Source organism: Amphiprion ocellaris, chromosome 16 (genome assembly GCF_022539595.1).
Source record: "Amphiprion ocellaris isolate individual 3 ecotype Okinawa chromosome 16, ASM2253959v1, whole genome shotgun sequence".
Taxonomy (NCBI): domain Eukaryota; kingdom Metazoa; phylum Chordata; class Actinopteri; family Pomacentridae; genus Amphiprion; species Amphiprion ocellaris.
Window position 1 is genome coordinate 29,036,283 of NC_072781.1, and position 24,088 is coordinate 29,060,370.

Genomic DNA, 24,088 nt, shown 5'->3' on the forward strand with positions numbered 1-24,088 from the left:
AAGTGAACACTACATCAGCTGCCTGCTGACGATCACATGATTGCGATCCTACTACAAATCCACTGCTGTGGACTTAAAGAGACTTCTCCATCAGAAATGATACAAGGAACAACTGATTAAATTGTGGGGATGTTTCTGAGTCCCATCAATTCCCACCAGCCGGTACAAAATTAAGTTACACGATTCGATATCCGTACATAACGTACATATGAATAACACACGCCTGTGCTCAGCGCAAGGTCATTTTGTTTGTGGGTACATCTATGTTAAATGGACATACTCTATTAAACTATTCTTGCGGTAATTTTTTTTCTATCCCTTTTTAAATATTCTTTGCGTATGTAGCATTTGTGAGCCACGTGGTATGGAATTTTTTTTTTTGAATGACAGTGAAAAGGCTATTCATCTATCTATCTATCTATTTGAAAAACTCAAAAATTCTGCACTCTTCAACCAAACCAACAAGCTATGAGTGACTGAGCTGAGACCAACGGTCACATTATTAAAATTCAGGGACTTTTAGGTTTGAAGTGTATGTCACATTTAGAGAGAACAGAGAGTAGAAAAATGTGTAATTAAATTTGCAAAAAAAGGTAACTAGTTAAATATCAGTGTTGTGTATTTATTTTCCACTGTTACTGACAGCGGTGGAGACTTAAAATGTTGATTCAAGGTTTTTTCCATTTTTCTATACTTTTGCTTTTATCTTTTTGTCTGATTTTTGACCATCAAACTGCAAAAAACGACCCAAAACTGCTCCTAGTTTAGAGGGTTAAAACAGTTAAACTCTGTTTTTTATGTGGGGAAATCTGCATTAAATAAATCAAACATAAACCACGAGTTACGGTCCATGAAGCGGCTGCTGCTTTCACCTCGGTGACGAGCTGCAGGTCGTTGACGTAGTTCTCCTCGGTGACGATGAGCTCGTGGATGTAGCCCTGCCGCTTCCTCTCCATCGGACTGAGCATGTCCAGCAGGTGGAGGTCGGCGCACCCTGAAACACAAACGTCAACACAAACAGACACACAACCGGTCAGACAAACGCCCTGCAGCATTAAAACACAAGAAGAAGAAGGAATGATGCTGCAGACAACACATACATACCTGAGACCAACACACAGGCTGCAGGAGAGTTTCAGTCAGCAGTCTGTGGTGTGTTCAAGTGTGTGTTCAGTTAAAGTGTGTGTGAAAATCTGTGTGAAATCAGTCGGTTTAAAGTCAGAAATTTAATAAAAGTCGAATTTTCCTCTGTGGCATCTGCTTTTCCTGCTTTACTTAATATTTATATGCATTTATTAGGATATTTATGACTTTTTACACTTCAAATGGCCCAAAATTGAATGCAAAAATTTAGAAAAAAAATAATTCGACACAGATTCGGATTCGTTTTAATGCTACTGATCCGTAAAATGCAATAAAACTGCAGCCTGTAGAGGTTTTAAAGACATTTTATACACAAAATATTCAGAAAATGTGGAATTTTTCCTGTGTAGCATCTGCTTGTTCGACTTATTTATGCACATTTATTAGGATATTTGTGACTTTTGACAGCACAAATGACTAAAAATTTAATGCAAAAAGAAGAAAAATTATAGATTTGACACAGGTTCGGATTCGTTTTAATGTTACTGGTCCCTAAAATGCAGTAAAACTGCAGCCTGTAGAGGTTTTTAAAGATGTTTATACACAAAACATTCAGAAAACATTGACTTCTTCCTATTTAACATCTGCTTTTCCTACTCTACTTAATATGTATGTGTATTTCAAGGATATTTCTGGCTTTTGATATCACAAATTAAAAATTAAGAAAAAAAACAGATTTACATTAACTTTAATGCTACTGATCCCTAAATGTAGTGAGAGGCACTAAAACTGCAGCCTGTTGAGGGTTTTAAAGATGTTTTATTCACAAAGTATTCAGAAACTAGAAGCGGATTTTTTCCTGTCTGACAGCTGCTATTTTATATATAGTATTTAACCAGATAATGTGCATTTATTAAGAAATTTATAGCACAGATTTAGATTCAATTTCATGCTGCTGATCCCTACATGCAGTAAAATGCACTAAAACTGCAGAATCTTGAGGGTTGCTAAATTGCTTTATACACAAAACATTCAGAAAACGTGGAATTTGTCTCGCTTTGCTGTTTTATTTACTGTTTAACATTGGATTTAAGATATTCATGCCTTTTGACACCTCAAATTATTAAAAATGAATGATTTAACACTACTGAGCCCCAAACTTGATGAGATGCACTAAAATTGCAGCATCTTGAGGGTTTTTAAGATGTTTTACACATAAAATATTCAGAAAATGACTTTTCCTAAAAGTGGGATTTATCCTACGTAGCAGCTGCCATTTTATTTAGATTTTAGCCAGATTATGTGCATTTATTAAGACATTTATGATTTAAAAAGGGAATTTAACACAGATTCAGATTCAATTCCGTCCTATTGATCCCTAACTTAGCAAAAGGAGGTAGAATTCCATCCTCTAGAGAGGTTTTAAGACAGAATATTGTTGCAGTCAGGCTCTGCTGCAGTTATTAGCAGCTTTTCTGGTCCTTCTAGGGAAAAGTTGTGATCAGGAATGATTTGGTTGTGTGGAAATAAATTAATCTGTTTTGGCCACTAAGGGGCAGAATTACTGCTTATTAAGTCACAGACACACAGTCCTGGTACATTAAAACCCCCTAAAAGTGCTCATTTAGCTAAAAAAAAAAACTGCAGCTGGTGATAAGATTTGTGACTGCAAGCAGCAACTTTTCTATCAGACGAAGTCATCTGGTGCAAAAACTTGACCACAGGAGTGAAATTCAATATTTTTTTGTACAATAAAGGTTCAGATTTACTAAAAGAAAGTTTGTGAAGATGAGTAACGAGGCCAGTCAACTGGAATCTGTCTCAGAGCGTTTAATCATCAGGACCAGTCAGATTCACCGCTTCACCAAAATCTCCACCATTAAAACCTCGGGACAAAGTTCTGCTAGCAGCGCTACGCTAACATTCTGTACAGGTCATTCACTCATTCATTCACTCCTTTTTTATCCCTTCGTGTTTCCATCTGGCCATAAAATTGCTCCATTCATGCTTTATTTTCACTCATCCATCGAGTCATGCACGCTGACACCAAGTGCAGTCCGGTTATATTTGGCTCGGCTGTTAATCCGTCCGTCCCGTATTAATTCTCACCAACCGTTACCATTCATTAGATTAACTACAGATCATACAGAGCTTTATTTTATTTTATTTTTAAACCAACCAGACCGGAGCAGAGCCACTATTCAGAGCAACGTGCGTTCAGTTAAAAATGGTAAAATGTTAAAAGAAAATTCCTCGAACTGCAGCGACTCGAGTCAAATGTTGATCAAATCGGCTGCAGATGGAACAAAAACGTGGTAACAGGCTGATAGATTTTAGTTTGTGTGAAGCGAAACATGATTCTGCTCCGGTTCTGGTTTTTGTTATGAACTAAAATCTTCCCTCCGACTATGACGAGTCTCGACCACCAGCTGCCAAACTGAAGAAAACTCCGACCCTGAACACCAGAGTCTGATTAAAACGCTGCCAAAAAACCAATCCAGTTTGTTTAAAAAAACGCCAACGGTCTTGACTCGTCCACCAATCGGAGCTCTTCACCTCCAATACTGACACGCCGAGGAGCCAATGGGATCCGAGCAGGTTAATAATATTATCCATAATAATAATAACTCTATTGCTTGTTGTATAAAAAGTTGCGTAGATCAATAATCATTTCATCATTTTTTGTGTTTCTGAGGGTAAACATTAAAATCACAATACTGTCATCTGAATAAACAACAACAAAACAATACAAATCTGATATGGCAACCCCTACAATACTGCTCTGTTGCTATGGGAACCAACGGAGGGAAAGGCAAAGACAGATGTGTGTCACCGTGGCAACATAAAGTATAGCGATGCTGTGTTGTGTTTGTGTGTCGCAATTCAACACAAAGCCGCTAAAAAATCTGATTTCTGATGTTTTACTGTAAACATTCAGAGATATTTTAACTTGAGGATGTTTAAAAAGGTCAGAATTCACTCCAATATTTCGTAGAGGTGAAACGATTGTGCAAGTTTGCATGTGCAGAACAATGAAAAATGGCGACAACGAGCTAAAAAAAAAGCTTCAAAGGTGCGTCGCGATGTGGAAAATGCAAAATTCAGGTATCACTAGGTTGTGAAATTAGAAAAAAAAAAGCTATTTAACGGAATAGTTTGACATTTTGGGGAATATGTGGATTGTTTTTCTTGCTTGGCGAGTAAAAAGCTCAGCGCTGCTCCTCGTATCTGTGCGCTAACATCCTAAACATGCTAGCTGCAGCAAATTTAAACCCAATTATTGCTTCCGGACTTGTGCTAAGCTAAGCTAAGCACCTCTCGAGAGCAAATTTTTCCCCCCCAAAACGTCAGACTTTAACTGGAATGATTCAAATCGCTCCACCTCTGTCGTTTCTGTGAAGAATCTCGGCCTGACCCTCGGTAGCATCCCATCACCATAGCAACAGATGAAACAATAAACATGTAAACAAACAAAAGAAAACAAAAAAACAATTGAACGGATCTTTAAAGTTAATACATGTTCAGACCTACGGTGGATAAAAACTGCGTGCGTTTTGTACCGTGTTGCTTTGTGTGGTTTTGGTTAGCCGCTACGCTAAAGCGGTTGCAGCTTTCTCTGCCTTCTCGCCTCCTTCCCTAGAAGAGGAAGGCAGGAGGAGGAAAAACAAAGAAGGCGGCAGCAGTAGTAGCATCGACGGGCTCGCGACTTAGCCGTTAGCTGCTGTGGGACGCATCTCAATACTGCCTCGTCTCCTCTCCTTCGTCTCCTTCACGGGTGGGGAAAAAACAAGGAAGGAAACAGGAAGTGTATGAAGAGGAGGAAAAGTCTTTGGCTTTGAGGTGAAGAAAAAAGACGAGGAGAGCAAACATTGAGACGTGTCCTCCAGCAGATAGTGGGTCTTTCTGTGAAGCTGCGGGAGGGGAGGAGTTAGTGAGGGGAGGGGGCGGAGCCAGTATTTTTTAAATTTGACTGACGGGTGGAAAAGAAGCTGCTGAACCAATGGGAGCGAGGTTAAAATAAAAAATGGAGGGAAGGAAAGAAGGAAGGAAGGGAGGGGGATGAGCTGATTCTAATGACAGAATCTCCCTTAAAGCCACAAAATGACCCACTATCCACTTTACCACGCGAGCACAGCACTGTTAACGTGTGTGTGTGTATGCTGTTAAAGTGTGTGTTTGTGTGTGTTGTTGCTGTGTGTTTACAGTCACTGTGATCCAGTCAAACATCAGTCCCAGGTCGGAGGAAGGAGCTCAATAGTCTCCTTCAGTCTCCTCATCTAAACACCTCGGAGCAGATAAAAGAGTAGAAGAAGAAGAAGAAGAAGAAAAAGAAGAAGAAGAAGAAGAAGAGGAGGAGGAGGAGTCCTGACTACTGTTTGGAGCCAGAGCCTTTGATAAAACAGAGTTTGGCCAAGTCCAGTCAGAGCCATGCATAGACAGAGTTGTGTTATTAACGTTACAGTCTGTCTGTGTGTCTGTCTGTCTCTCTCTCTCTCTCTGGCTTCTACTGGTGGAGAGTCGCCATTTCCGGGTCATGTGACCTCTTGCTGCTGTCCCATTGGTTGAGTGGCCTAGTGGGCGTGGCCTAGTGGGTCTCTTTGAGGGCTTTGAGGAGAGGGGGGTTCTGGGTAATGATATGATCCTAGAGAGAGGACGACAACAACAACATCAACAAAAACAACTAAACAAAACAACAACAAGAACAAGAACAACAACGACCAGTCGGGTGCTAGAGGTGGGTGGAGCGTGCAGCAAGACAGAGTGTGGAGGTGTGGTCTATCTGGCATAGAGGTGGAGGAAGGAGAGCGGGAGCGAGTCAGACGGTGGATTTATTGATCGATAAACTCACATCTGGATAAATTCTCATTGATCTGACAATGTTTGATCAGAAGAAAGCCCCAGATGATGGATTAGTCCATTATTTTTGGCAGCAGGAGGAACAGACTACGTGTGAACACCCCTATGTTTTTACAACTTTGGATTCTCCCGACATAATAGAGACTGCTACATATAGCTTATTTAACATTTAGCTTGTACAGACAGGTGTTTGAATAAAATAGAACTTTTATCATTAAGTGTTGATCAGCTATATTCTACATCAGAGCTAAAGCAGAGCATTATTTTAATTTGCAACAGTTTAAAAAACAAAATCACAGACCTGCTAGTTGGTCGAGCCCTAACAAAAGCTGGAAGAATTGCAGGAGGACGACGTTTTATCTGACTTCAGTAAAGAGGATTTTATTATTTTATGGCAGTTTGTCCACTAATCTGTTATAAAGAATGTGATTAAGAAACAAATTAAGTCAATTATCAAGCAAGTTTCAGGATTTGCTTCCTTTCTGTATTTTGTCCAATGTTTCTAAAACTCTTTGGGTAAAAAACAGATTTCAGCTGCAACCACAGTTTTCAAAAATATACATTATAAGTTTTAGCTTTTGTATAAGTTTCACGAATTAAAATCCTGCATTATATATTTTTTAACCTTGGTGATTATAATTAAACGATTACTGATCAGTCATATGACCAAACTGCTCTCTATTTAACATGTAGTTATATCTTTTTTTGTTCAGTCGGCCTGGAATCATCTGCAGCCATTTCATGTCATCATTAAATTTAAATAAACTTATCATTTGCTGTGCAGGAACACATGACAGCTCAGAGGGATGAACTATGGAGCAAGATTAATAAAAAGTTAGCAGGTATGTTGAGCTTAAATGATGCTAACAGCTAACCTGGTCCAGGTCCTGTTCAGAGTTTTGGATTGAAATTAGATGGAAGAAGCATCTTCCTTTCACCAAGTCATTTCCTGATGATTCTTACTAAGCGTTTAAGATTCTCAGCTGAGGTTTTATCTGCAAACCTGCTGAACTCTATGTCAGTAATCCCACCGCATGAAAGCATGTTACAGCTGTATACATGAGAATCTACCTGCATTCAGTTGGCTTTGCAGAATATGCAAATATGTTTTCATGTTTGGTCTTGATTTGCTGCCAAGTCTGTTTTACACTGCAGCTGATAAGAGCAAATAACTCTTAAACTACAAACACTCATATCCATTAATGAGTTTAAGAGTAACCAGCTGCAGTGATCGATAAAATAAATATATTAACACAAGTTTGACAGTTTTCTACCAGCATTTCTGTAGTAGCAGCTTTTAATCGTCATAAATTTTTATGTTCCTCATTGTTCTCCATTAAAACAACCTGTTGACTGAAGCAGTTGAACGTGATCGGTTCATTCTGTGCAGAAAACAAGTCACATGATGCGTTAAACTCTCCTGTTTGTGTGGACGAGTTTGAAGCAGAAAGTCTGAGTTGACAAAGAAAGTTGAAAACCACCTTCATACCTGTTAACTCTGACTGAGGGTTTAGTTTTTGTCGAGCCGACTCACACAAAGAAAGCCTGACTATGTGGAACTGCCTTCGTAGTTCAGCCTCTGATCTGATAAATGCCGGAAACACTAGAAAAGCTGCGCTGGTTAAAACAGAAGCATCCCGTCAAATTTAAAATCCCCTTATTGATTATAGGTCTGGGTCCGTATAGGATGAAGTCTGGGTCTGGACCAGTTAGTAACCTGGTGTAATAGACTAAACGAAGCCTCGATTCAGAGAATTTTGCCTTGAGGAATTTCAGCAATGGAATCACTGAATACCTCGAGGAATCGTTTCAGCACTAGTCTGGATATATTGAAGTTGCTTCACGTTTCAGCCTCTCAGGAGTCTGAAGTCTGTTTACGCCCCCGCTCTCCAACCTCCAGGTCTATGGTGGATCATGCTGAAGGGAAACATGCAGGGAGACGGGAAAAAAAACACTTGCACACTAATGCGCGCACACACACATGCATGCACATACACACCATACAAACACACACAGACACCACCCAGAGGTGGTGCATGACGGGGAGGTTGTCAAAGAGGCCCAGAGGAGTGTCGGGTGGAAGATGGGAATCAGACCAGCCACAGACTGAGAGAGGGACAGCATCTCCACACCTGGCTCTGGGTGTGTGTGTGGGTGTGTGTGTGTGTGTGTGTGTGTGTGTGTGTGTGTGTGTGTGTGTGTGTGTGTGTGTGTGTGTGTGAGGGAGACAGTGTGTGTTACATCACGTTGTGTTCACACCCAGTTAGTATGTTGGTTTTAGTAACGTGTGTGTGTGTGTTGTGTGTTCCGCGCTGCAAATGTGTGTGTGTGTCTGTGTGTGTACTCACACTGCGTGCTCGGGTCGGTGTCTGTGGTCAGTTTGACGTAGTTGCTAGGAAACAGCCCCTCCCTCCCGTTCAGCTCCCCTTTCCACCAATCACAGTCGTCCTTGTTGAGCACGGTGATCACCTGACCCTTCTGGAAGGCCAGCTCGTCGTCGTTCTGCGCCACGTAGTCGTACATGCCGATCACCTGACACAGAGCTTCAGGTGCAAAAACACAAACAGAAAGTTAACATTTCCAACTTCAAGGTCCTCTTGTATCAGTAGATATTACATTAAAAATCAGCCGTTTCCAGCTAGAAAAGTCATTTGCTGCATTAACAATGTCTGGACTGTATTTCTGATTCATTTAATGTTATCTTCATGGAAAAAAACTGCTTTTCTTTCAAAAATAAGGACATTTCTAAGTAACCCCAAGCTTTTGAATGGTAGTGTGTATGTGGATTCCTGATTGGTAGCCTGCTTCCAGCCTGTGTAAGTGTCTCAAACTCCTAGCTTAGCATTAGCATTAGCCTCAGATAGCTAGCTAAACCAGTCAGACACTTTTCTACAACTTGATGCTGCAAATATTATCAACACATCGGCTGCAGTTAGCAGTTTAGTAGCAGAGGTCAGAAAACACCCGTAAAGCCACCTTATTAAACAGTAAAAGGCTCCACCTGATGGTGCAATCAGGTACTACAGCAAATCCACAACATTTTTTGTCTTACTGGTCATATATATTTCTAATCAGGTAACTGTTTTTCACAGTAATTAATGCATAATTCCTCTAATTGTGTCTGTTTATAATAATATTGTACCTACACAATGTGCTCATAATTACACGACTCCCATGACAGCATATTTGTGTAATCAACTGAAGGCTCTTTGAAGGAGTTGTGGTAAATTGTGTGGTTTTGTCTATTTACCTGTACTAGCAGGAGCCAGTTTGGGAGGCGTGGGCTCTGTGGGCGTCGTCTTGCTGGTGCTGGGACTGAGCAGCTTCACATAATTGGCTGGAAACCAACCAATCTGACGCTTCTTTCCCCGAGCCTTGACCAATAAGAACACAGCATTAAATTACAATAATTTAATATGTAAAATATTCAACCCTCTGAATTCCAAGTAGTTTCAAATGTGTCATACTTTCTTTAAATTAAGAGCTACACACCTAAATCCCTCCTCCAACAGATTTTACGTGTCATTAAACTTGAAAAGGATATTGCTGAGCCTATTCTCCACCTCATTACAGCATAACACAACATACTGTTTGCATGTTTCACAGTATTGCGTTTGTACCTGCAGCTCTCCCTCCCACCAGCCTCCAGGGTTCTTTTTCCTGATGAGGATCAGCTGACCTGGAGCTAACGTCAGCTGCTCTGCTCCCGTCGCACTATAGGGGGCGATCACCTGAGCTATCTCTGGAGGGGTAAAGAAGAAAAAGGAAAAGAGGAATGAAGAAAGAAATACAGAAAGAAAGAAAGAAAGAAAGAAAAGGAAGAGGAACAGAAGAAGAGAGAAGCAGAAGGAGAACATGAACATGGAGGGGGAGCAGAAGAAGAAGAAAGAAGAGAAGGAGAAGAAGGGGGAGAAGGAGGAGAAGAAGAAAAAATGGAGGGGAAGAAGAAAGAGAAGAACAAGAAGAAGAAGGAGGAGGATGAGAAGGAGAGGGAGAAAAACAAGAAAGGAGAAGAAGAAGGACAATGTGAATAAGAAGGGTGAAGGAAGGAAGGAGGAGAAGAAGTAGGGGAAGGAGAAGGAGAAGAAGAAAGGAGAACGAGCAGGAGAAGGACATTGAGAAGACGAAGGAAAAGAAGACAAAAAAGAAAGACAAGAAGCAGAAAGAGAAAATTAAGGAGGAAAATAAGAAAAAAGAGATGAAGAAGGAAAAGAAGAAAAAAGGAGAAAAAGAAGCAGAAGAATGAGAAGACGAAGTAGAAGAAGAAGAAGAGGTGGTTAGTTCTGCTCCTGCAGCACCTGAGAAGCTTTTATCTGCATTCAGTATTTTTATTTTAAACACAAATCAGCTGATTTCTGTTATCAACAGATATAACATCAAAACACCAAAGACAGATATATAATAAGTGATAACATCTTGTTTTTATTGAACAGATTTAAGCCGTAACTGCAGTCCAACAGCAAAATATCATAAATTAAAGTCCCACCTGGTTTCTTCCCGAGGCTGCCAGTCTTCCCTGCTGGTCCCAGAGACTAAAACACAAATTCACATCAGTAGTTATTAGAAATATTTCTCTTTTTTCTGTTAGTCCTGCCTAATGTGTTCTAACTGAGCTCTGACCTCTGATGTTGAGTCTCGTGGTTTGACGTAGTTGGAGGGGAAGACTCCCGTCTTCCCCCCCACCATCCCTGTCCACCAATCCCCTTCTTTCCTGGTCACCATGACGATGTCACCCTGCTGGAAGCTCAGGTCTCCCTGTTCGCTGCTCTCATAGGTGTACATGGCGATGTATTCTGTACAGGAACACGAGGACAGAGTTGAGGACAAGAATCCACCTGATCTAAGTATGTTCATGTAGATGGCTTCTGTTTGTTACCTTCACCGGAATCTGAGGGTTTCGTTGGGGACGGTGAGGGACGTTTTCCATTGGGGGGGCTTTCTGAAACTCCAGATTCACTACAAGAGAGACAAGAATTCTCACTATAATCAAACAGAATTGAATCAGTTATGATGTAGCATGTAAGTTTACAAAATGTTTGGTATAAAGAGCCCCAATTACCATTAAAAACAGGAGATAAACTAGTCTAACTACTACAATAATTATCATCTTCAAAGTCTTTTCATGCAGCTTGTTGGGATAAAGAGCCCAAAATACCATTAAAACAGGAAGATAAACTACTCTAACTACCAGAATAATCATATTTAAAGTCTTTTCATGCAACTTTTCTTCAAATAGATTTTATGATGATTTGACTTTTTGCTAGCTGAAGCTACTCAGACAGACAGAATCACCTGCTGAGTCTACAAAGTCCTGTACAGAGGAGATTATAAATAAAGATGGATGAGGATGTTTCAGTTCAACTGGCAGCATCATTTACAGAGTTCATTCAGCCGTGACCAGGAGGTGGAGTTGTGATTAGGAGATGCTACTTCCTGTCTAGAGGTGCCACGAGTGACTATTTTTGATTAAGGTAAATCATATAATAAATACAGACATTAGTAATTTTTCATTTAGGTTCATTTTATACCCACAAACTGTATATCAACTTATAAAGCAGCAAAGAGTGAAATGCAAACAACGATTTCCATATTAAAGTACAAAACTGTAGAGTTTAACTGTTTAACTCTACAGTTTTGCACTTTAATATATAAATAAATAAAAAGGAGGGCTTATTTAAGTCAGAATAAATCAGACTTTTGCAGATTAATTATAGAAAGGGACAACTGTGTGAGCTTTCTTTCTGTATCAAGTAGATGTAGATGTGTCTGAATTGATTTGCCTTACTTCACATCACACTGCCTTGCAGTATTGATGCTGAAATAATATATAGTTCAGTCCTTCAAAAACAGAGTTGAAATGTGTGGGAAGAAGGTGTCAGAGAAAGCCTGAGCTTCCAGCCCTGGTCAAGACTGAAGGATGCCCATTTCTGAGGTATTTTGGATTCATTTCTGGGGAGCTGCCATTCAATCCATCTTCATTTACTATCTGCAGTCCCGTCTAATGATCTGTAGCTGTTCTTGCACTAACAGGACTAAATCATGTGATGTAGCAAACAGTGAAATCTAGTAAGCTGAAAAGACGAGTAAAAAACCCCTAAGGTAGCCAGTGTGGCGAAGCTAAAGTAGACATGACAAGATGCTGAGTTTTTAGGTTTTGTCAATAACCTGCCAGCAGGATTCTGTCTTTCTGATCTGTCTGTAATTTGAGAAACACAATGGGTGAGGTGACAGCAATTCCCACTGAAAAACTAAACATGTGACTTGGTACAGTTTTTTCTAACCCACCTGGTGTTTTTGCTTCGCGCTGCTACACCAGAAGCCGCCGTCATGGTGGCCGAGATGAGCTTGACGTAACTTTTAGGAAACCAGCCTCTTTGTCCGGTCTGAAGTTCACCCAACCACCACATGTCCTGCTGCTCCAACACTGTGATGATCTGCATCAGCAAGAACGTTAATACCATCAGGATTAAACAACAAAGAAAAACTCCAACCATAACACATGAGATTCAGGCTAGAAACAAATCTGCAGATCTCCACCTCATTCTTGTTGAAGTTCAGGTGGTTGTCCTTCTTGGCTCTCCAGGGATACAAAGCCTGAGCCTGAAGACCTTCGACCTTCTCTCCCTGAAAAACAGAATTACAGTCAGGATTACAGTTCAGTTACTCTTCCAATGTAACCCTCTGAACCCCACAACCCTCTAGGCTGGTTACAAGGCAGGTTATCTTTAAAAAAAATGTAAAAACTGCACCATTTTACAGAGCCTGATACTGTAAAGCAAACACAACCATTGGATTGTCAACTTTCCAGAAGTTTGTGAACTTATCATTGGTGGCTTTGGGTTTTGTCAAGAAATTTAATGAAACCCGATATGTGCACCATCACTGACCTGGGTCTCTTCAAAACCTTTCTGTTCAAAATGGCTTTAAATACTGAGCTGCACAATGACATTTAATTTCTATGTACTAACTTTCAGATGTACACTACTTCAAAAGTTTGGGGTCACCCAGGCAATTTCATGTTTTCCATGAAAACTCACACTTTTATTCATGTGCTAACATAATTGCACAAGGGTTTTCTAATCATCAATGAGCCTTTCAACACCATTAGCTAACACAATGTAGCATTAGAACACAGGAGTGATGGTTGCTGGAAATGTTCCTCTGTACCTCTATGGAGATATTCCATTAAAAATCAGTCGTTTCCAGCTAGAATAGTCATTTACCACATTAACAAGCATAAGTACAGTATTCAACTTCGTGCAATACCTTTATGTGCAATATTATAATTTAAATAATATTGTAATTTATTACCCTGGTTTAAGAAAATTTATGTCTTTTTTTTTACACAGTACTTCAGATTTAGATTTGGTTATTTTTCTACTGTCTGTCATTGGGGGAATGTATACACTATCTCAGCTGCAGTCTGAATGAAAGCGGTATGATGCAAATTTGTGACGATCAGTGTTAAAGGGCAAATGTTATCTTCATTGGAAAAAACTGCTTTTCTTTCAGAAATAATGACATTTCTAAGTGATCCCAAACTTTTGAACGACAGTGTACAGTTTAGTGTTGTTCTATTGCAGTCTATTTTTATTATATGTTTTACTGCTGTCTCTGTTGTAAGTTACTGTATTGTTTTTAAGTTATTCTCTTGTTTTCACTGTGAAGCACTTTGGTCAGTCTTTGGGCTGTTGTAAAGGGCTTTATGAATAAACTTTGATTGATTGATTAATTGAAATCTACCTTTAATATTGTGACATTTTATCCAAATCAGTTTATTGTACACGTATAATTTTAAATCTTGATAAAAAATGAACCACTGATTAACTAGACTGTGTAAAAAACTAAAGATTCTACGGTAACCTTGAAGCCATTAATGATTCAGCCACAACCATGGGCTGTTTACACAGATACCCAATACTAATCCAGTTTTGTTATGTTTTTTACTTGTGGAGCAAAAAGAAAATGAGAAAATGCTGACCAATTAACAGCTTTTTTCCCCTATCGTAACACTCCAAAACCCACCATCAGGTTTGAAAGGCATGTTATTATTGTTTGTATTTAATTTTCAAGACCAAAATTACAACGTTAATCAGAACTAGAAACAGTAAGAACAGAAAGAATGGTGTAATTTTCAACTTTTCAGTGACCCTGGATCTATTCATCTGTGACGTGCCATTTTGTCAGAACACGTCTGAACTTAAAATCGCCAAAAATAAACCCTTTGCTGTTATCGTATTCTGTAAAATACTAAAAATTTTGTCTCCTCAGTGCAACCTAAAGCCCATAAAGGACTCAGTTGGAACCAACAGTCACATGGCAAAAATTCAGGGACTTTTGGCAGCGTTTACACAGCAGCAGACAGAAGACAAGTAAAGAAAATAGTATAAAATGTAAATTTTAAAATATCTACAGTGTGTAGTAAAATAGTTAAATATCTATGGTGGATATTTTTTTCCAGTTTTGGTAAAATTTGTGGCCACTTGGAATAATTTTTTTATATATTGAGTCTAGGGTTTTTTTTAAATGTTGTTCATAAAATAAATCATTTTAAAAAATCAATTTTTTTTGGTTATTTCTGTAATTCTAACATTTCTGAAGACATTTCTGAGTTCTTTCTCCTCCTTCATGGTTGCTGCTAGAGGTGTAGGTCTTTATATTGCAGTGAAAAGTGAACCAACAGTGAGTAAAAATGTGCAAAGTGGTTTAAAATCGCATCTCATTAACTGGTTACCTGTCCCAGTACAGGTGATGGAGAGGAACCCGTCGTCATGGTAGCGGGTGTGAAGGCGGAGCGTTGCCGTAGCTGCGCCGAGGGAACGCTGAGAGACGGATTCTGACTGGTCGAGGAGGTCGGCCAGGCGTCCCATCCCTCGCTGTCTGATTGGCTGGCTGTGTTCGACGGCCAACTGCAAACAGACAACATGTGTGTCAGGTGTGCTGTGAATATAAATTAATTGTGTTTAACAAGTCTGTGAGTCAGTAAAAGACAAATAAATAGTTAAACTGGACTTACGTAGTGCTAAAATCTGCCCAGTTGCTGTTCGCAGATGATGTGGAAGAGGAGGTGTGTCCAGGTGCTGGAGGAGGCATCGTCATTGGCTGCTGGGCCGAGGTGGGCGTAGCCGAGGCTGTGGCTCGCAGGCTGATTGGTGCTTCGCTGTCCGGTATCCGTTCTGCATAATTGGCTGGAAACCAACCAGTCCTTCCTCTGAGTTCACCTCCCAGCCAACCGGGCTCACCTGTCTGGGACTCATCCACCTATCAGAGCAGAGGGGCGGAGTCAGGACGAAGCTTAAAGAGGCAGTGGAAGCTTTTCATCATGCTAATGTTACTCTCAGCTTGTTACAGGTGTTTGTTTTATCGAAGCCTCTGCAGAAGTTTTCTTGAGGTGTACTACAGAGCCCAGATTCTGTCTCTTGGTGTCCAGTTTGTTATATAGCTGCTTTTTGTGCATGTAAAGGGTTTGTCCCACAGAAAATTCGGCTCCTTACCTGCCAGAAACACCTCTAGGCTTTACTTCCGTTGCTTATCTACACCATATTTGCATAATTCCTTCCTATTTCTCAGCTTTAGCCATCAAACCCTCCATGAATCTCTCACTAGAGCCACTTCTGCTACAGCTAGGGGTTTCTCAGCCTCTATTCGGAGATCTGGGGTTACTAATCAACATTAAAGTATGTAAATATAACCCTAACCCCTACAATAATAAACCCTTCAAGGTGCAGAAAATTAGCTCTTTAAGGTGAATGGTCTCCGGGTCATAGGAGGAGAGGGGACACATACGTTAGCGTCAGGAAACAACAAAAACAACAACAACAGCTGCTCACAGTTGAATTAGTCGACAAGTGAGAGAAATAACACGAGCTTGACATTTAAACTGTTAATGCTCCACTGAATGTCATTTCTTATGACGCCAACGTGTCGTGTATAATAAACAAAGACCTTTTCAATTCTAGCGTCCTGACTGAGTAATTCTACTTCATTTAATAAACTATCCCTTTAGTAAAAATTAAAACTACATTTCCCATATGACAGTTCACAATGCTGACCTTTTTTTTTTTCATAAAATGGCACCAAGAGACACGTAACAAACACTTGAAAATCAGTTTGGATGATTTTCTTCTGACGTTATCAACAGAAAACAGGCTTTACAGTCTGTGAATTTAACCCCCTGAACTCCAAAACCTGCCACTTTGAAAGGCATGGTGTTTAAAAAAATGCAGAAATTACACCATTTATCTGCCAGAAACAGTGAAAAATAAAAAGATTTTACAGATTGCGTTCAAATCTCAGCTTGTAATTGTTGCATTGTATCAAAATCATTTTATTCTCTATGTCGGTACTTTAGAAAATTGCTAAAAATTAACCATCTACATGAACAGTATTCTGTAAAAACTAAAAAATTCTGCAAATTTTCATGCAACTGTGAAGCCATTATTGACTGAACTGTAAACTACAGTCATGTGACAAAAATTCAGCTGAACTGCAGGCAATGTTCAATCAGAGCAGAGAGGAAACAAATAAAAAATGTAAGTAGAAAAATATCTGTATCATGTAGTTATTGTTTTTCCTACCAAGTACTGGTAACAACTGTCAGCACGTGGAAAAATGTACATATTTATTTCACATTTTTAATATTTTGTAGAAATTCAACCTCTTTTAATTTATGATTTATAGCATTATAACTTTTTTCTGTGGCATAGAAGACATTTCTGAGTTCTCTCTCCTTCTTCTTGGTTTTTCTGTTTCCACAAAGGTGCAACACTTTATAATGCAGTAAAAAAATGAACCACAGTGAGAAAAAATGTGCCAGGAGCAAATAAAAATGGCCAGAAACTGCTTGGAGCTCAGAGGGTTAAACCTGTGCTTTGAGTGACTGGAATGTGGGATGGAAAAATGAAATATATTTAAAAGAAAACAGAAAAAACTAAGGTTTATTTATGGAGATATTAATGGTGATAAAAATAGCTTTATAACTTTTCATAAAGCAGCTTGACGACTGAAACTCGCACATTCATAGCTTTTCACATTAACCTTGTAAACAAAAACGACATTTATAAATCTGGCTGTGCTGATTTAGTCAAAATAAAAGCCACAGACATTCATCCACCGGTAAATGAACGGACATGGTGATGACGTGAGATGAACCAATGACAGCAAGCGTTTTCTGGCTTGTGATTGGTGGAGGCACAACACTGGGCGGGGGCAACAACTTACCCATTCCCCCTTCACCTTCAGATTGCACAGCAGAGGAGAGAGGAGAAAGTTAAAACAGCACACACACTTCAGATAGAGCTGAGAGGAGACACACACTCAGGAGGATTTAACACAAACACACACAGATACACAAAAGAGGCAAGAAAATCTGTAAGTTTTTGTGTTTTTGTGAGCTGAACGTTTTCCCCCTCGACGTACCATGATCACATCTCCAGGAGTGATGCTGATCTCGTCGTGGCTGCGAGCGTCAAACGGATACAGAGCTCGGTAGTAAACCACCTTCACCGGCTGCTGCTGGTCGAAGCTGCTGACCGGAGCTTTCTGGTCAAACAGACTGGGACATGGAGTCTTTTCTATTGTAAAGAAACAGAAAATAAAACAGAAATATTATGATAAAAGAACACATTCTCCAACTACTGTCTGCTGCTGGTCGAACTCCAAGAAAATATGTGCTTGACATAAATTTGATGATCGCCTTAACCTGCTCGTAGAGTCATTAACTTCTTTTAAATCACTTCTTAAAACCTACTTTTATAAACAAAGAGATTGAAAATGACAAAAAATTGCCAAAAAACTGCAAACAGACTGAAAATGACAAAAAAAGAGACAAAAAAAATATGAACTGTGGGCACTTTAAAAACATTTTAAGTACTGATTCCATTTCTTTTTTCAATTTTGAAATATAAATAATGAAAAACATTTACCTGGTGTTTTGTTTTTCTAAATTATGACATTATAACAGTGTCATACTGCACAGAAGACATTTCTGAGTTCTCTTTACTTTTACTAATAGTTATTTTGTTTCCACAGAGCTGCAGGACTTTATATTGGAGTGAAAAATGAGCTGACAGTGAGTTGTTGAGTGATGGTACAACTGACTTACTTCCACAGAAGTGTTGCTAAAGATAATAATCACATGTTGCACCAAACTGCAATCCCAGATTTAGATAATCTGGAGTGTCTTTAGTTATTTTTCATGATAACTGACCTGCTGAAGCCCAGGGGTCGGCTGGTTGGCTGAACAGCTTGTTTAGTTTATCCTGCATGTCCTTCTTGCCTCTTCCTTCTTCCTCCTTGTCTCCTATGGATCCTGCCGCCTTCCTGCCCTCCTCATCGTCCTCCATGCCTCTCCTCTTCCTCTCCTCCTCTTCCTGAGTCACTCTGTTTAACCAGGCATGGGGGGTGGAGATGGAGGCGGGGCTTGGAGCTTTAGGGGCGGAACTTCCTGCCTCATCCCTCCAGGCAACGCTTTCGTCCGACGACAACCTTGGAGGACGACGAGGCCAGATCAAACTCTTATTTACGTGTAATAACAGGTACAAAACTTTTAACGGATGATGTCAGGCGTGTTTGGTCATCACCTGCTCTCCTGCAGCTCGACCGACTTCCTGTCGATGGGTGTGTGCATGTGCGGGTGTGTGTGTGCGAGTGTGTGTGTGTCGCCTTCCAGCTCCTTCTGTTTCTGCCGCTGCTGCCGGCTGTGGATCTCCCTCAGCTCCTGCAAAGCATCATGGGATACAGGAAAGGAACAGCGGTGAGGAGGGAGCAGGATCAGAGGGCTGGTTGCCACGGGTTACCACCGACGACAAACAAGAACAACAACACCAGCAGCAGCAGCGAGTTTGTATTAGTCGGGTGGTCGAGGCAAGCTCCGCCCCTTCAGCCGTGTCACCGGGGGCGATGGACGTCTCTGCTGGTAACCATGGCAGCTACTTAGATAATACATTTATTTTAGACGATAAAGGCGTTAAGGCTGAACTAACTCATTGCGATTTTTCTGATGTGATCTTCAATATAATTTCGAAGTCCAATGTGTAACAGACTTAAAGCATGTAGTGGAGCTTTACCTCACTCCAACACATAAATTAGTGAGGCCAGTTTTGTACTTTCCACATCCACAAGCATGCCAGGATATGTGTGATGCAAGTTCTGTCATTTCCCCAGGTCTGCGAGAGTTTATGGCGATACGTCTTTGGTCCAAAAATCCAAGCAGCAATTACACTACCAAGGCAAGTGCTACTCAGATTTAGAAATCACAGTCACCAATCTACTGCGTCTATATGTGGAACGGATTCTTCCCCGCAAACTATAAGCGGACTAGAAAGCAGTAGAACAACTTTATGTCTGTGGTGTCTGGACGGAGCATTTAAATCGTGGGTCAGATGCGCTGTCTAACATATATCCTGCAATGAAGCTGGGTCAATTATCAGCCTTACTGGTTAATCTCTCTCCCACTGAGAATCTTGAGCTGCTCGAGTTGGCACAGATATCAGATAAACAGAACTTTCTAAGCCTTTCGTCTGGTGTTAACATACAAAAGAAGATCTCTACACAATCTAATTGGCTACAAACAAAAATGCCGCAAAATAGATGTAGTTTACATATAAATTGGGGGATTAAATGGCATGTAAAAAACTTTTAAAATATTATTTATGCATCAGTATGCTACTCAAGCTGGCATAGACACCAGATAAACTGTACGTTCAAAGTCTTTTTTCTGGTGTTACCATGCCAAAGAAGATCTCTACGACATCTAATCGGCTGGGAAAAAAAAAACACAAAATGGATGTAATTTACACGTAAATTTGGGGATTAAACTGCATGTGAAAAACTTTTTAAATGTTATTTATGCATCAGTAAGTGGGAGGGGATGTTACTGGAAGGGGATTTGTCACTACTGGAGGATTCGGCCCAGAACTCGGGGCTCCGGTCGTGGCGATGGGGCAGAGCTTGCGCGAGGCAGAGTATGGTTTGGTGGATGGGTTAGAGGTAAAACAAAAAGGGGAGGTTCGAGGGTGGAGGGGAGGTCAGGAGATGCAGTAATGGAGGGGTGGGAGCAGCTCTGTGTAGTCATGACAACCAGCTGTGCCATTAGAACACACTCTGTTACTAGAACAACACAAGGCAGCTGTCGTGTTTCAGCCAAACAACCAACCAACGTGAGGAAACCTCGAGAGAGAGAACAAGCAAACCAGAGAGGACAGAGGAGTAAAAGTACAACTCTGCAGGGACAGAAAACTCCAAATCACCTGAAACAGCAAACAGGAAAGACGTGAGACAACACTCAGACACACAAACATTCACTCACACACAGCAGACTTCTGGTAGACTTCTACTAGCTCCTGTTTGTCTGGCTGAAACATCACTTGGTAGTTCTTGTGAAGTAGCTTAGCATAGCAACGGCACAACGTTGCCTAATCGAGTAAACCTGCCGAACTGGTGAGCAGCAGCTGTGTTTCCACAAAAATGTCAAAGGAATTTAAAGCCAATTATCACAAAAAAGAGAATGCAAGTTTCCATTAACTGATTTGGAGCGAATAAAGTAGGTTCAGCTTTGTCGTCAGAAGGTGGCAGTATAGGCTGCGTTACAGTACAGAAAAGTAGAGGAGATCCAATTCCAACATCCCTGCTACTAGATCCTGCCAAGAAAAGATTTATCATGTCCCAGAGCACAATGCGTCAAATGTAGGATGAAAAAAATATCTGGTTTGATTTTGCAGATATGCATAGAATAAACGAGCTAAAGGTACCGACAATGCAAAGACAGATGAAGCTCATTTCACATTACAGATATTAGTGTCATTACCATCAACTATTTAACATTTAGGCCGCAACCATAAAGTAATAAATGATCTGTTCCAAATGGTTTCGAGGTCAAATGAAAAATGCTTCCTGAATTTTAGCTTTGTTAGTCAAAATTCACCCAGGTAGAGACAATTTTAAAAGCTCAGCTTGACTTGGAACGCAGCACAGTTGTTTGCCACTGACCAAGAAGAGGAAGGAGAATAAGAAGGAAAAGAAGGAGAATAAGATGAAGGAAAAGAAGAAGACAAAGAAGAAGGAAGAAGGAGAAGAAGACAAAGAAGGAAAAGTAGAAGGAAAAGAAAGAGAAGAAGAAGAAAGAGGAGAAGACGACAACGTAGAAGACAAATGAAGAAAAAGAAAGAGAAGAGGAAGGAGGAGAAGAAGTAAAAGGAGAAGAAGAAGAAGGGGAGAAGAAAATAGAGAAGAGAAAGAAGGAAAAGAAGAAGAAAAATAGAAGAAGGAGAAGAGGAAGGAGGAGAGGGAGGAGAAGAAAAGGAAAACGAACAAGGAGGAAAAAACGCAAAAAAAATGAGAAGAGGAACATCAAGGAGAAGAAAAATAAGATGGAGTAGAAGAACTACATGGCTAAGAAGAAGGAGGAGAAGATGAATAAGAAGAAGAAGGAAGAGGAGGAGAAGAAGATGATAAAGAAGACTATGATGATTAAGGAGAAGAAGACAAAAAAGAACAAGAAGAAAAGGGTGAAGAAGAATAAGGAGAGGACGAAGAAGGCGGCAAAAAAGGAGAAAGAGAAGAAAAACAAAACTTCGACCATCTATGAGGGAAAATTGGACATAATCAGGAATTGAACGCTCTCAAGCGAGCCTATAAACTTTGAGCATATGAACTTTGATGCTTCAAATGTACAATTAAAATACATTATGGAAACACAGCTAGCGTCAACTAAAGGTGTATAGCTAGCCAGCTGGATAAGTACTAGTTAACACTGGCTATGTAGAAGAAGAGATGGAGGACGAAAGGGGGAGAAAGGCAGGAGAGAGGATGAGAAAAGATGAGAAAATGAGTAAAATACAAAGTAAAGAGAGAGTGAACTGAGGAAGAGAGGACAGAAAAAAGAAAGGAAGAAAAGAATGTTAAGCTGTAGAGATGATGGGAGGGAGGCTGGGAGGTTTCCTGGACCTTTATCACGAAGTTTAGCCGAGTCAGACAGACTCTGACGGCTGACAAACACTCCTGTAGCTGTCCCTGCAACACACACACACACACACACACACATATATATACAGGAGGTACACATACAAACATACACAAGAGGCTCAACAGACACAAACACACAGTTAACGTTTTAGTCCATATTTACACTCTGATCAGTTTAAGTATTGTTTGTCAGCAGGCACACAGCGAGCAACTGGACATCTGGCAGGACAACTTGAATAAAAAGCAGTATAATCAGTTAAGCTTTTCTAGGTATTTTAACTTTTTGTTATCAATTTCATATTTGCTTTCTCAATTTATTTCCAAGTGTTTTTTAATGCAGCCAGGAAAAACAATATTTTTAATCGCCGACGCAAAATCTTCCTCAGAGTCCAAATAAAAAATAAAAAAACCACAACGTCCCATATAAGGAGGATCCTGTTAGTCACCGATGAGTAATGTGTTGCTACAACTCCAAGTGTAGTCTGTGTTACTAAACAGGCTTTAGCTGGCAGCAGAACAGTCGAGTTTATTTAGCAATAAGCCTGAACACATTCTTTAACTTCTTATTTCCTAAATTATCTGTATTGAATAATAAATAACAGTCTGGAGCTCAAATTTTTTTGTGAGGTTTAGTATCTCTACAGTGTTTAAATAAATAGATTTTGGCCGTGTTTTTTGTTTTTGTGACATTATTTTCCGCACTTTTGTCTTATCATTCTAATATATCTCTAAAAAAATTACACAAGCTCAGGTTGACTCCACATGGCAGTTTTTTCCTCTTTTCTTTTAACTATATTTCATATTCTGTCCCACATCCAAATAACTCAATGCTTGGAAGGTTTAACCCTCTGACCTCCAAGCAATTTCTGTTCATTTCTGTACTCCTGCCTCATTTTTCCTCACTGTGGGCTCATTTTTTTTACTGCAATACAAAATCCTGCACCTTTATAGAAACAGCACAATCATGGCTAGAATTAGAAAGAACTCTTTTTTTTTTTTAACGATACATGTCTCCTCTCTTTGTTGAGCAAACACTGCCTGCAGTTCAACCAAAAAGTTCCAGAATTTTTGCCACTTGACTGTTGACTGCAGTTGAGTTAAACATATCTTTACTTTTGCTGTGAGGAGAGCAAATTTTTAAGTTTTTTACAGAATCCATTTAGAGTGAATGGTTAATTTTTTTTTGCAATTCTCTAAATGAAACACGCAGAATGAAGTAATTTTGATTATATACCATGATTTTAAGCTTACAATGTGCTATTTGTAAAAACAACGCATCACAGATGAGTAGTTTAAGGGCAGTTGGAAAGCTGAAAATCCGATGATTCTTTTTGTTTTTACAGTTACTGGCTGTTATGAATGTTGCAGATTCAGTACTTCAAAAAACATTAAAATCCGCCTTTTGGGATTCGGAAGGTTTAATTAGCAGTGAAGCTGACATTATTTGTTTCTTCACTTACTGAATTTCTTCTTGCTCTAAAGCTAAAAAAATGTCCTGGTAAATAAATATTTCTTGACATGCATTTCCACTCAAACATTTCTATTTCTTCTGTTAGTAATTTGCTAGTCTTTATAGCTACAAATACTAACACAAAGCATTTATGTGCTCCGGATTAGTAATGAGTGTTGCATTCCTCGTCAGAAGTTTTTCCATAAACTGTATATAAAAGATGGACACTGTAGCTGCTGTAATGTGATGTTTGACATCTTTGTGAAGCCATAAGTTTAGCATTCAGTCTAAATATTTATTTAAAACTAAATGTAATAAAATAGAGGTGGATCTGGCTGAAAATTTGAGGACACTATGTGCACTCATGCAGTAGCGTTATCATCAATTTTACTCTAAATCTGACCATAATTTACAAAATTAACATCATTCTGTATTGAAGGAGATTTTAGACTAGTGATTGGGACCATAAATTAATGAGAAAAATGTTTACTGAGCTTAGAAATCAAGTGAGAACCAGGCTCATTTTCTCAGACTTCTATGCAATCAGACATGTTTTTGCAGCCACAGGAGTCGCCCCCTGCTGGCTATCAGGGAGAATTCAAGTTCAAAGCGTCACTGTTCAGACATGGAGGCTCCATCCATATTTTATATACAGTGTCTGACATGTGAAATCAGATAAAAACAGCACACCAGATTCAGCAGTGTCAGTGCTCTTTAGTGGTCAAACCACTCACA

The 24,088-nt window shown here is 39.7% G+C and overlaps 1 protein-coding gene across 9 annotated transcripts in view; it reads right to left on the minus strand.

Moving 5' to 3' along the window:
• Window positions 1–24,088, minus strand: part of itsn1 (intersectin 1 (SH3 domain protein)) — a 62,016-nt gene that overhangs the window by 13,254 nt on the left and 24,674 nt on the right. For 7 of the 9 annotated variants that reach the window (XM_035955661.2, XM_035955659.2, XM_023286776.3 and 4 more), the window contains 15 exons: window positions 18,522–18,658; window positions 18,149–18,426; window positions 17,359–17,513; window positions 17,161–17,175; window positions 14,957–15,201; window positions 14,675–14,849; window positions 12,478–12,564; window positions 12,226–12,374; window positions 10,817–10,896; window positions 10,561–10,733; window positions 10,427–10,472; window positions 9,561–9,682; window positions 9,191–9,314; window positions 8,289–8,483; window positions 873–994 (listed from right to left, as the gene is read on the minus strand). In XM_035955661.2, coding sequence (XP_035811554.2) covers window positions 873–994; window positions 8,289–8,483; window positions 9,191–9,314; window positions 9,561–9,682; window positions 10,427–10,472; window positions 10,561–10,733; window positions 10,817–10,896; window positions 12,226–12,374; window positions 12,478–12,564; window positions 14,675–14,849; window positions 14,957–15,201; window positions 17,161–17,175; window positions 17,359–17,513; window positions 18,149–18,426; window positions 18,522–18,658 — 2,103 coding nt within the window. The remainder of the gene's footprint in view (window positions 1–872; window positions 995–8,288; window positions 8,484–9,190; window positions 9,315–9,560; window positions 9,683–10,426; window positions 10,473–10,560; window positions 10,734–10,816; window positions 10,897–12,225; window positions 12,375–12,477; window positions 12,565–14,674; window positions 14,850–14,956; window positions 15,202–17,160; window positions 17,176–17,358; window positions 17,514–18,148; window positions 18,427–18,521; window positions 18,659–24,088) is intronic. The other 2 variants (XM_035955664.2, XM_055018468.1) reach the window with 1 other exon arrangement.